Source organism: Entelurus aequoreus, linkage group LG08, assembly GCF_033978785.1.
Source record: "Entelurus aequoreus isolate RoL-2023_Sb linkage group LG08, RoL_Eaeq_v1.1, whole genome shotgun sequence".
Classification (NCBI taxonomy): Eukaryota; Metazoa; Chordata; class Actinopteri; order Syngnathiformes; family Syngnathidae; genus Entelurus; species Entelurus aequoreus.
In genome coordinates, this window is record NC_084738.1 from 1,207,304 (window position 1) to 1,221,314 (window position 14,011).

At 33.1% G+C, this 14,011-nt stretch overlaps 2 protein-coding genes across 12 annotated transcripts in view; one reads left to right on the forward strand and one right to left on the reverse strand.

Annotated features, from left to right (window-relative positions):
• Positions 1 to 3,951, forward strand: part of golga2 (golgin A2) — a 25,574-nt gene extending 21,623 nt beyond the window's left edge. For all 5 annotated transcript variants that reach the window (XM_062055282.1, XM_062055284.1, XM_062055285.1 and 2 more), the window contains 5 exons: positions 258 to 477; positions 546 to 707; positions 772 to 878; positions 949 to 1,120; positions 2,642 to 3,951. In XM_062055282.1, coding sequence (XP_061911266.1) covers positions 258 to 477; positions 546 to 707; positions 772 to 878; positions 949 to 1,120; positions 2,642 to 2,901 — 921 coding nt within the window. In that variant the 3' untranslated portion in view covers positions 2,902 to 3,951. The remainder of the gene's footprint in view (positions 1 to 257; positions 478 to 545; positions 708 to 771; positions 879 to 948; positions 1,121 to 2,641) is intronic.
• Positions 3,952 to 5,399: 1,448 nt separating this feature from the next.
• The window catches only part of dnm1a (dynamin 1a), a 115,528-nt gene continuing 106,916 nt past the window's right edge, over positions 5,400 to 14,011 (reverse strand). For 4 of the 7 annotated variants that reach the window (XM_062055291.1, XM_062055288.1, XM_062055290.1 and 1 more), the window contains one exon: positions 7,956 to 8,444. In XM_062055291.1, coding sequence (XP_061911275.1) covers positions 8,414 to 8,444 — 31 coding nt within the window. In that variant the 3' untranslated portion in view covers positions 7,956 to 8,413. Of the gene's footprint in view, positions 6,044 to 7,955; positions 8,445 to 12,648; positions 12,688 to 14,011 lie in introns of those variants that run through there. The other 3 variants (XM_062055294.1, XM_062055289.1, XM_062055293.1) reach the window with 2 other exon arrangements.

Below are 14,011 nucleotides of genomic sequence, written 5' to 3' on the forward strand. Positions count from 1 at the left end.
TATATATATATATATATAGTACACACACACACACACATAAAACCAAAATACGTCAAATACATTTACTGCCATCTTTTGGAGGTAATAAAAGGTGCTTTTCTGTTCAGGAGCTAATATTGATTTGAGCTTTTACACTCTTATTTGTACTTTTCTTTTTTAGACAAACTGTATAACTAATTATTACTTCATCTCATGGACATAGTTTGGGTTATATTTGACATTCATGATATTTTATATTTTGCCTGACACAAATATAGGAGGAGTTCATCCGCGGGGCGTTGTCCCAGGTGGAGGCGGAGCGAGACGATGCCAGGAGGCAGCTGAGGGAGGAGCACAGGCTCCACATGGCAGCAAAGCACCAAGCCACCGTGGCTCTAAACCTAGAGCGCCACAGCCACTCCGAGCACGGGCACCATCATGGGGATGAACACGCTCATGACCAACATAGTCACTGTGAACACCATCACCAGCAATCAGGTAAGAAGACATCCAGTCTTGGGATTTTAATGCTGATGTGATCATCAATCAAGTCTTCTCTTGTCTAGAAGGAGGAGTGGCGGTAGAAGTTCATCAGGCGCTGCAGACCGCCATGGAGAGGCTCCAACAGCGGTTCACCTCGCTCATGCAGGAGAAGGCCGACCTGAAGGAGCGAGTGGAGGAGCTGGAGCATCGCTGCATTCAACTGTCTGGAGAGACGGACACTATTGGTGAGCAAGGGGGATTGTTGTTTCTCTTTTCAGACGCCAACTCATCACTGTGCTAACTTGTCAGGAGAGTACATCGCCTTGTATCAGAATCAGAGGGCCATCATGAAGCAGAAGCACCAGGAGAAGGAGCAGTACATCACCCTGCTGGCTCAGGATAAAGAAGAGATGAAGGTAACCAGGAGGGAACTGTTCGCTTAAGAACTGTTCATCCATCTTCCATTGTCTTCTTTTCGTCCACTAGGCGAAGCTGGCAGAGCTGCAGGATCTTGTCATGAGGCTGGTGGCCGAGAGGAACGACTGGTACAGCCGATACATGGAGGGCGTAACCCAGGTCAACCCCGACCTGCTTCCTGTTGGCGAGGACCATTGTCCAGATGCAGAGCACCAGCATCAAGCACACCACCAGCAAGCAGGCAAGTGTACTGTAAATATACTGTCAATGTATCCTAAAGATACCTTAAATGTACCCTAAATATGCTGTAAATATGCCGTACATATGCGATAAATATGCTGTAAATAATATTTAAAATATTCCTGAGGGAACTCTCCTCAAGGAATCAATAAAGTACTATATCTATCTATCTATCTATCTATCTATCTATCTATCTATCTATCTATCTATCCATCTATCTATCTATCTATCTATCTATCTATCTATCTATCTATCTGCTTTAAATATATGATGATTATGCTGTAAATATACTGTACATATAAGATAAATATACTGTAAATATAACATAAATATACTCCATAGTTATTCCATAACTATATAGTAAATGTTTCGTAAAGATACCTTAAATACACCCTGAATGTCGTAAACATACTGTAAATATGCCTTAAATATTCTATAAATATGCTGTAAATATAAGATAAATATACCATAACTATACAGTAAATACACCTTAAACATACTGTAAATATACTGTACATATAATATAAATATAATGTAAATATGACATAAATATACTGTATATATACTGTAACTATTTAGTAAATGTATCGTAAACATACCTCATTTATACTCTGAATATGCCATAAATATACCTCAAATATACTGTAAATATGCCGGATATACTATAAATATGCCTTAAATATACTATAAATATGCTGTAAATATACTGTACATATAAGATAAATATACCATAACTATACAGTAAATACGCCTTAAATATACTGTAAATATGCTGTAAATATACTCTACATATAACATAAATATACTGTAAATATAACATAAATATACTGTATATATACCGTAACTATTTAGTAAATGTATCGTAAACATACCTTATTTATACTCTGAATATGCCTTAAATATACCTCAAATGTACTGTAAATATGCTGAATAAACTATAAATATGCTGTAAATATACTGTACATATAAGATAAATATACCTTAAATATACTGTAAATATGCCTTAAATATACCATAAATATGCTGTAAATATACTGTACATATAAGATAAATATACCTTAAATATACTAGAAATATGCTGTACATATACTGTACATATAAGATAAATATACCTTAAATATACTGTAAATATGCCGTAAATGTACCGTAAATATGCTGTGTACATATGTAACTATGTTGTAAATATAGCATTAATATGCCGTTACTATACTGTAAATATGTGGTAAATCTAGTGTAATGTATGTCACAGCCCACTTAGTTTTCTTGGAGTAGACAAAAGAGGCATTTTAGTGACTGGAATAAAATGTGGATATTACCAGTTTATATTATATATAATGTTGATTATGTGAACTATAACATTACTTTTCATTTAATTTGTAAATATTTGAACACAAACTGAGAATAATCATTGAAAATTTAATAAATCTTTACATTTACATTTTGAATTGTAGTGACATTTTACTATTGTCATTTAGTAACGAGTTATCATTTTTTGAAGTGTTCATCTATCTTTGCCTCTTAGAAGCCATGGAAGTCATCCCCCTGTCAGAGCCCGCCGCCCAGGAAGCCCCCTCGTCGTCTCACGTCCCCGTCCGCAGCGAGCCCGCGGCGCTGGTGCCCGAAGGCGACGGCACGGCTCAGCAGATCATGCAGCTCCTCCACGACATCCAGAACCCGCAGGGGAGCACGTCGCGACTTCCCCCCTTCATGGGCGACAACCCATGCATCCCCTTCTTCTACCGCCCTGACGAGCAGGACGAGGTGAAGATACTTGTGGTGTGAGCACTACTTCTCCTGCATTTTAGACTCTTCTTCTTCACACACAAGTGCAATAATAGGAACACACCTTAGCTTGAATGTACTACAATTTACTGTCAGCTTGCATTTTAAAGGCCAAAAAAAGGACCTGACCTCCCCAACATCATCTCAGCCGCTTTCTGGGCTCCTTTTTTTTTTTTTTTTTTACCTTCCAGGTCCTTCTGTTACGTTTTGCTTGAATCACTCAATTGGTGTGTGTGTGTGTGCGTGTGTGTGTGTGTGTGTGTGTGTGCGTGCGTGCGTGCGTGCGTGTGTGTGTGTGTTTCTCTCCTGTATCCTTTTGTAGATTTAATCATGAAATAGAAGTTTAAATTGCACTAAAACTGTTAACACTAAGCAGTGGTGGGATTGATGAAGCTCCTCCCCTTGGAAGGCTGAGATCCTGTGTTGAAAGGAAGTAAAGAAGGTGCAAGTGTGTGTGACGGATGTAAATATAGAAATAATCACGGGACCAATCCATTTAATTATTAAAAACATGCGATGCCAAATTCCCCAACGATAACAAATATGTTTTGTTAATTTTTTTTAGCCTCAGGATCATCTATTTTCTTTGTAGTTTTGCATTGGAATTCATTTGTAGACATGTGGAAATACAAAATAAAATCAGTTTTCATTGTAATATCATGACAACGCCCCCATAAAGCTGCAAAACTGGTTCTAATTCAAGTTAAATGTATGAAATAATGTCTGAAATACACTGTTGTGTGCCATTGAAAGCTAGCAATTACTGTAAATACTGTAAGTGTGTATCATATTGTATATTCTGCTGGGTGTGTAAGTGTGTGTGGCGTGGACGTTACTGACTGGAGGTGATTGAATACAAAGAAAGATTAAAACGAGAGATGCTATTTATTATTCTTATTGTTACTATTATTTGGAATAATTGACTCCCTTTCAACCAATCAGTTTAAAAAGTGAAGATATGAAGGATGGTTCAAGTGATTGATTTGTTGGCAGGAGCTTAGATTTTTTTTTTTCCACCCCCCTCTACTGAATAAAACTGATTGAGCAACATTCTGTGTGTGTATTCCATGTAATAATTAAATTAAATAAACTAATTACACATTCATAACGTACATTATGTAATAGAATACTGTTTGCATTGCATTCTCTAAGAGTTGTTTGCCCTTAGTCTTTTTGTCCATGCACAACACTGACCCAAATTTGCCATATTAAAATACAGTAATATTACATGCTTTTTATTTATTAAATAAATGGATGTCTACAGTATATATATATATATATATATATATATATATATATATATATATATATATATATATATATATATATATATATATATATATATATATATATATATATTTATATATATTTATATATAGTATAAGTATGCCTAACGTACAGTTGAACAGTGGATTATTTTGCCATCTGCAATACACCGACTAGTCCACAAGAGGGCACGACTTCCTTGTGCACTGTCTACTTGGTGTAATTCACTAATTCTGCCACTGTAGAGTAAGTACACATTTTACAGTACGCAATTACACGTTTGCGTAGTAGTAAAATAATAACTTAATGCCATAAAACAAACAACCCCGAGATTTTAGGAACATTTTTTTCCTAATAAATTTAAGGCAAAAAAAATTGTAAGATTAAAATAATGAACTGTTAAGCACTGTAGTTGAATAGAATATTATTTCAATAATAGTTTTCACTCAACTATTTGACACTGTGTTTTTTTTTACATTATTTCATGTCATAATCTACCATTAAAACTATGTTGTTATATAGTTTTAATTTACCATTAAAACTATAACTTGCCAGTTTGTCAAGTTATGTACTGAAGATTGCAATATATATATATATATATATATATATATATATATATATATATATATATATATATATATATATATATATATATATGTATATATATATATATAGTATATATATATATATATACATATATATATATATATATATATATATATATATATATATATATATATATATATATATATATATATATATATATATATATATAAATGCATGACAAAAATCCCAAAGTTGTCTAATTAAAATAATGACAATCAATATTAAGTGTAATTTTCAAAATATTATTTCTTACTAAATTTGACGATTTTGCAGACACATTATTTGCATTGTTTTTAGATATTGAAGATGTGTTTTAAAAATATATTTATTAAAATAAAATGTCTTATACATTTTGTGAACATAAATGATATCAAAATATTATATATATTATGTACAAATAATATTTTCAAAAATATTATTTCATGTCATAATTTACCCCATACATATGAACATTATTTTCAATATTTTTTGATAGCAAATATCATTCATGATGATCATGAGTGTGTGTAAAAAAAAATAACCAAAAAAGTAATGATGAAAAATATATTTTTTGAATTTAAAAAAATTACAAAAACTAAAATTTGCATAAAAAAGTGGTGTTTTTTGCACAATATTTGTATGAGAACAAAAAAAAGTATAGTTAGTCAGTATACTGCAGTTTTTATTGAGTGAACAAATAGGGTCCTTCATGTTTTCATCCACACTCGGACAAACTATTATTATCTTGGGGACGAGGAAACAAACATCTAATGTTGGTATCAAACATCCTGCCAACATGATTATTAATATTATTATTATTATTAAACACACATCACTTCAATATGTCTGCAATACACACTCTTCTAATCAGCACGACACATATTGTATGTACATGATGGAACAAGCAACAAAGATATGATGAACAAGGTCAAAACACAACACACCACTATTGAAGAACAATGAGTGAACATTTCATCCAGAGAATCATGAAGGGGACAAGAAAAAAAAAAGTGAAGATGTTCATTTTTGCAGGAAAACAAAACATCTTCTTGTTGCCAGCAAAGAAACCTGCTACATATTGCACTTTTTTGTATCACATCCCGCCTTCTTTGTAACAAGTAACAGTTCCTTCCATTCATTCATTCATTCATTCAAAACTTTCATTTCATTTGACATGAACAAAAAAAAAAAAAAGAATTGTTGGTGTTGCATAGAGGAGGATGATGAGGAGGAAGGATCCAGGCCTCGCTCATGAAGAAGGGAACGAAAGAGTTCTTCTAGGGTTCAATTGCTGTTCAGAAAGAAAACAAACAAATGACGTCATAGACGTAGTAAGGGTCAATAACAAACCCTCTTAAAGGAACAGTACTTTTTTTTCTTTTTTTTTTTTTTACATCCATCATCACGTGACCGAACATGGCGTGCGTCGATCAAATAACACAACAAGACCAACAGTGAAGGAGAATAACGAGAAGCAGGTGAGGTCCAGGAGCTCAGCAGCTGATTGGCTGATTGGTGGACACGCCCACTGAGGCTAATCAACACAGGTGTGACCAAAATAACCATAAAATCAACTAAAAGTGCACAAAACTAACATAACAATATTGTTACTTTTGTTTACCTACCATCATTGTCGTATTATTTGTCATAAGAAAAACAGGTTGTGTTCATTTCATAAGATCAAAAGTTTATAAAATATACTTTATCCTTTTAAATAATTGCACTAAAAACATGGAAAAAAGCACAAAAAAAAATTCATAAAAATTGGAGGTTTTTGTGGCCATTTTGATCAATTAATGTAATTAACAGATACTCAAGATATAAACTCATTCATATCAATCAAATTGTATCAAATAAAAACGTAACTAAAATGATAAATAAAAAAGGATTTAAAAATATGAAATAATGTCATGAAATAATTGACATTTTGTTATCTTTCTTAATGATTTAGTCCATGACCAATTTATGTTTCATGACCTTTGAATACTTAATTTATTCAAACACCAAAAACATGTGACCAAATCAGCAATTAACATATAAACAAGATTAAAATAAATTCATAAAATGTGAAATATTTTTGTGTCTTTTACATGAAATATTTCAAATGAATGAAACCTCATTTTAAAATGGTTTATTTCATGACCTTTTAATACTTACTGAATGTGTTCAAACAATAAAAGAAGTGACAAATTAGATGACTAAATTAGTAATTGACATATAATTAAGATATAAATTAATTAATAAATATGTGAAATATTTTTGTTTATTTTACATAAAATATTTCAAATGAATGAAATCTCATTTTAAAATGATTAATTTAATTACTTACTGAATGTATTCAAACCATAAAAAGGGGAGAAAATAGACAACTAAATCAACAATCAACATGTCACTAGGATATAAATTAATTAATAAAAATGTGAAGTATTTTTTGTGTATTTTACATAGAATATTTCAAATGAATGAAATCTCATTTTAAAATGATTTATTTAATTACTCACTGAATTTATTCAAACCATGAAAAGGGGAGAAAATAGACGGCTAAATCAATAATTAACATGTCATTAAGATATAAATTAACTAATACAAAAGTGTAATATTTTTGTGTATTTTACATAAAATAATTCAAATGAATGAAATCTCATTTGAAAATGATTCATTTAATTACTTACTGAATTTATTCAAACCATAAAAAGGGGATAAAATAGATGAATAAATCAATAATTAACATGTCATTAGGATATGAATTAATTAATACAAAAGTGTAATATTTTTGTGTATTTTACATGAAATATTTCAAACGAATGAAATCTCATTTTAAAATGATTAATTTAATTACTTACTGAATTTATTCAAACCATAAAAAGGGGAGAAAATAGACGGCTAAATCAATAATCAACATGTCATTAGGATATAAATTAATGAATAAAAATGTGAAATATTTCAGTGTATTTTACATGAAATACAGTAATTAATGTAGCCCCATTTTATTATCTTTCACATTGATTTATTTCATGACCAGTATATACTTCATTTATTTAAGTACCAAAAACAGGAAGAAAAACATAAATTAATCAATAATAATAAATATATTGTAAAATAATAGTTGATGAAAATGTTGTATATTAATTTTTATTTATTTTTTAACATGTTTTTTAATTAATTAGAATCTGAAATAATGCAATTAATTGTCCTTAATTTTTTTTAAACTGTGAAATGGAACCTTATATAATCATAATAAATTAATGGATTAATGATCTTTGTCATAACTAACTTATTTATTTCATGAGTAACATATTTGATGACTTTTGCAATTAACAGCATTTTTCATTATTTCATGGCATTCTATTATATTAAATAAAATGTATCCCTGTGGAAACGCTTCCAGTGTCATAAATAAAGTTAATTTGACATCCCTAGTCATATGCATGTGTCAAATATTCCCTCCTTGGTGTCTTACAGAAGTAATATACTGTATTTGTACAGTATGTATATTCAGAGGTCTATCATGCATGTTGCGTGGGGGGGAGGGGATGGCGCGGGGTCGAGGGTCAGGGGTCGGCCTTGCAGAAAGGTAGGAGTCGCTGCAGGAAGGTGGCGCTGTTGCCCTGTGGCGTCGTAGGGGTGGATGGAGAGGTAGGGAAGGAGGAAGGTTGCCGGTCTAGTGGGTCGGAGAAGGCGGGGGTCTCCGACTGTCGGGGGACACACAGAAAGAGGGCGGGGCCACATTGAGCGTTAAAAAGCAAGAAGAAGAAGTCACATAAGGGGAACCCCTGACGACACATCGTCTCTCGGAGAAATGTGTCGGCTAAAATTCATGACACAACAACCATCTGTCACGCATTAGTGAGGACCACACTTTGTTTAGCTTATAGCCATTAGCTGCTAACGGCTAACTCAGCTCCAAAGGTTTTTAATAAAATCATCTAGCCTAAATTCAGCATGTCCTTGTCCAACAATTTGTTGTTTATAACATTTTGATTCCTATATATCGAAAAAAAAATCTGTTAAAAACATGTCGAAAACAACATTTTGTAACCTTTAGCCTGCTAGCATCGCTTAAAAAAGGGGTTCATACATTTTTGACCAACTTTTCCACAACAAAATGAATAATTTTCCTCTTGATTTTAGTTCAATAATTACATCTAACCTACTTACAGAGATTATGACTTTAGGCTTAGAGCAGACTGATACTAGTACTAATCAAATATACTGCATAAGAAGGGACTAATAACTGACGAAAAATAAATGTACGTACAAATATGTAGTTCTAAAATAAATCAACTGAATTAATAATAAATAATACATTTGTTTTTAAACCAGTGGTTCTTAACCTGGGTTCGATTGAACCCTAGGGGTTCTGTGAATCGGCCTCAGGGGTTCGGCGGAGCCACCGCCGCGGAGGTCAGGACACACCCGACTCATGGATACCCCCAAACAATGTTCCCTCTAACTCAGTGCTGTGTACTGGTATTGTATGTCTGGGTGGGGGTCCTGCTATGGAAATAATTTCTACCCCTTTCCAATATCGCATTTAGTTCCCACTAAAACATTCCCATTTTGCACAATGAGATGTAAACATGGGATCTTGTGTACATTCCTGTAACGTTCTGTTTGTAAAATATATCTTTATTAGTATTTATTTAATATAATAACATAATTTCATGATTATTATTCATAAATTAAGATTAAATTAAGAAAAAAACATTTTATTTTTCACTAAAGAAGGGTTCGGTGAAAGCGCTTATGAAACTGGTGGGGTTCAGTACCTCCAACAAGGTTAAGAACCACTGTTCTAAACTAAACTGGCAATAAAATTAAAGTTCAATAAAAAAAAAAAAATACATCTTTAACTTTAATCATAATTTTTGCGCTTAAGAAACGTCTTCTTCGGTTTGTTTGAGATTGTCATTACTGCCACAAGTGGTAAAAAAGTGTATTGCATACGGACCAAAGCTGAGAAACCGATATTTATTTGGCGGCCCCCTAGGGATGCTCACAGCCCAACAATGGTTAAGAAACACTGGCTTAAAACACTTGAATAAAGCCTAAAAACCCTTAAATTGAACACATCATTAATTGTAAACTAAAAGCACAGATTTAAAAAATAAAAACATTCTAGTATGCCAAAACTCTGTTTGGTGACCCCTTTCCATCTAGCTTTAGAATAAATCAAGATAAAAAAATTTTGTGTAATTATTATTTTTACTTTCATAAAGTGGAGCACAACAGAAATCCCTTTGAGACACTTGTGATTTAGGGCTATATAAATAAACATTGATTGATTGATTGATTGAAATAACGTAGGTGATTAAGTACACTTTAGCCTATAGTTAAAACAATATAATTAGAGATGTCCGATAATATCGGCCTGCCAATATTATCGGCCGATAAATGCTTTAAAATGTATTATCGGAAATTATCGGTAACGGTTTCAAAAAGTAAAATTAAAACACAGGAGGTTTACTGGTGAAGTTTGATGACCTCATCAAACCGTTGCGCGCAGAGCATGACAACAACAAGAGTGTGTTGTTGCCGGTGCTGTAGCCGTGGCTAACAAGCGAGCTCGCTCGGTGACTGACTAACGACACCATGTCTATGGTTTGGGATTATTTTAAAGTGTGTCTGATGGATAAAAAAACTGGCAATTTGCAATGACTGCAAAAAGTTGGTTATGCGAGGAGGAACCAAGACGTCTTCCTTCAGCATTTCAGAAGCTCTGGCTGACTGGTAGGCCACTTCAAGCACTCACCACTAGCTTGCAGCACATTTTTGTTAGTCATACAAATACGTTAGAGCAGGGAAGATTGAGCCCAGTTTATAATTCCCTGTTATACAGTATGCCAGGCAGTCTTGCACTAAAGGAGGACTATGTTATTGTTTACTTTTCTACTCCAGTATACTCTGGACTGAAGCTGTGTGCCTTCATTGTTTTTGTAGCTGTTGTTTTGAGGCATGTTTAAAAAAATCTATAAAAATAATGCACTTTGTGATAGTCAAAGTATAGTATTTCCCATAGTTGTAATGGGTATCAGGTTTATCTCAGGGAGAGCATGTCTCAAATTCCAAGCTGCTGTTTTGAGGCATGTTAAAAAAAATAATGCACTTTGTGACTTCAATAATAAATATGGCAGTGCCATGTTGGCACTTTTTTCCATAACTGCACTGCAAAAACTGAAATCTAAGTAAGATTAAATATCTCAAATAAGGGTGATATTTGCTTATTTTCTGTCTGATAAAATAATTATTCTCACTAAGCAGATTTTATGTTAGAGTGTTTTACTTGTTTTAAGGGTTTTTGTCCAAATGATCTCAGTAAGATATTGCAGCTTGTTGCTGAGATTTTATGACCTATATTGAGTAAAACATGCTTGAAACTAGAATATCAACTGTTGCAAAGCTGTGTCATCAACACTCACAAGTATAAAACTACCTTTTTAAAGTAATAATTTCTTACTTCAAGCATGAAAAAAAAATCATGATGCCGTACGCATATCATTATGTCAAGATAATGGCACTAGCATTTACTTAATTTAAGAATATTTTTCAACATATTGAGCAAAAAGGTCTCTTTTTTCTTCTACCAAGAAAAGTGCACTTGTTATTAGTGAGAATATTCTTATTTTAAGGTATTTTTGGGTTCATTGAGGTTAGCTAATTTTACTTGTTTTGGAAAGTCTTGACAAGCCGAATTTTCTTGTTCTATTGGCAGATAATTTTGCTTAGTTCAAATAAAATACCCCTCATTTTTGTATTTTTTTTTCTTGTTTTTGAACACTGACTTTTTGCAGTGTGGAGTTTAAGTTGTTCTCTTATTTTGGAAAACCTTATTTTTGATTGATTGATTGAAACTTGTATTAGTAGATTGCACAGTACAGTACAAATTCCGTACATTTGACCACTAAATGGTAACACCCGAATAAGTTTTTCAACTTGTTTAAGTCGGGGGTCCACGTTAATCAATTCTTGGTGAAGTTACATTGTTTAATGCATCCAGCGGGGCATCACAACAAAATTAGGCATAATAATGTGTTAATTCCACGACTGTACATATCGGTATCGGTTGATATCGGAATCGGTAATTAAGAGATGGACAATATCGGAATATCGGATATCGGCAAAAAAGCCATTATCGGACATCTCTAGTTAGCATAGCTTGGGCATTAACGTATTGTTAAAGTAAACACTGGTTGGATTTTAGCAAGTAATTCGCTGTAAACCTCACAACATGACTTACACCTTTTTTTTTTAATATATAATCAGTCATAAAGTACATTTTGTGGTTATGAAGAGAATCTGTTAGCTTTAAGTTGCTAAAAAAAAGTTGAGTATTTTTTTTTATTATTCAATTCGAATCTTTTAATTATGATTCAAACATTAATTTGAAAGTCTGTATAATCCACCAAAATAACCAATACCAAAATAATAGGTCAAGAAACTTTACGTCAACAGTTAGCAATGGAGCGCTACAAGCCTAAGTTGCTAATAGCTAACTCATTTATGAGCACATAATATCTTTCATTTTGTCTTATGTTTGCTTTTAACTGGTCACAAAATGGTTGATAAAGGGATGTTATGTCATGGTACATCACACAATTAAATCAAAGTCACACACAACAAAACAAAATGGAGGCTCGACGATTAGCCTCCATTTTTTAACGTTTTTTCCAACGCTGAAAATTCTATCACCGCACACTTTGGACTGACAAATATCAACACACACTCTTTGAAATGTGTGTGTTCCCATGCAGCACTCTGAGAAGAGAACAAAAAAAAAGTGAGTGGAAGAAATAATTGAAGTATTGAGAAGAGAAGGAGGAGGAGGAGGAGGAAGAAGAAGGCGGCCATGATGGATGCTGTTATGATGCTTAATAATGGCGGACAACACCCACGTACCAGGAAGGGGTTAGTCCTCATTGGTCAGTGATAGTGATTCTGTGGGGAAGAAGCGTGGTTATATGTGCTCGGTGATGGACGTGTGGCGGAACAATAAAGAAAGAAGAGCTTAGCTTAGTGGAAACTACGGAGCCCCTAAAGGGACATGGGGAAAACATTTTTTTTATAATTTTTTATTTTTGTATTTTTTATTTTTTTTAGACATGTATCTTGTGCGCAGGAGAAACTATCTCGTGCGCACGGGAAAGTTTCTCGTGCACGAAAAACTTTTTATAAAGTCATTAAAAAAATAAAGAAATGTTATAATTTTTATTTTTTTTATTTTTTTAGACATGTATCTCGTGCGCACAAGAAAGTTTCTCCTGCGCACGAGATACATGTCTAAAAAAAAAGATAAATAAATAAATGTATAATTTTTTTTTTTTTTTACATTTGTATCTCGTGCGCACGAGAAACTTTCTCGTGCACACGAGATACATGTCTAAAAAAAAATAAATGATACATTTATTTATTATTACTTTATTTTTTATAACTTTATAAAAAGATACATGTCTAAAACAAAAATAATAATAAAAAATAAAAAACATTATATAAAAAAAAATTCTCCCATGTCCCTTTAGGGGCTCCGTAGGAAACAAACAAAAACACTGTTAAATAGGGATAGGGTTAGCTAGCTAGCTAGCTAGCAAAGGCTCAAAGAAAAGACCATAAACCGACAAGACTTTGTTTTCTCAGCCGTCACTCCGCTCACTAAAATGTACAACAATTCCAACTTTTGGACATGAGGGGAGAAAAAGTGACGTCATTTTGTTAGCGACAGTCCAAACACAAGGAAGCCATCTTGGTAAGCTAAGTCGTATCTTGTTAGTTCTATTCCTAGATCCTAACAAATGTATTGCTCTTGTTTATTTACCTCCTCCTCCTGGTGTCTTCACATCCCCCTTAGCAACAGAGAGCATGACAGTGTGGATATTTTAACAACGACACTTCTCATGAGAATTTTGTAGGAAATGGTACAAAACTAATCTGCTGGTTTCAAAGTAGCATCTGGGCTTCCTCTTCTTGTCCGAGTCCTGTGGGGCTAAAATTAGAGATGTCTGATAATATCTGACTGCCGATATTATCAGCCGATAAATGCTTTAAAATGTAATATCGGAAATTATCGGTATCGGTTTCAAAAAGTAAAATGTATGACTTTTTAAAACGCCGCTGTGTACACGGACGCAGGGAGAAGTACAGAGCGCCAATAAACCTTAAAGGCACTGCCTTTGCGTGCCTACCCAGTCACATAATATCTACGGCTTTTCACACACACAAGTGAATGCAATGCATACTTGGTCAACAGCCATACAGGTCACACTAA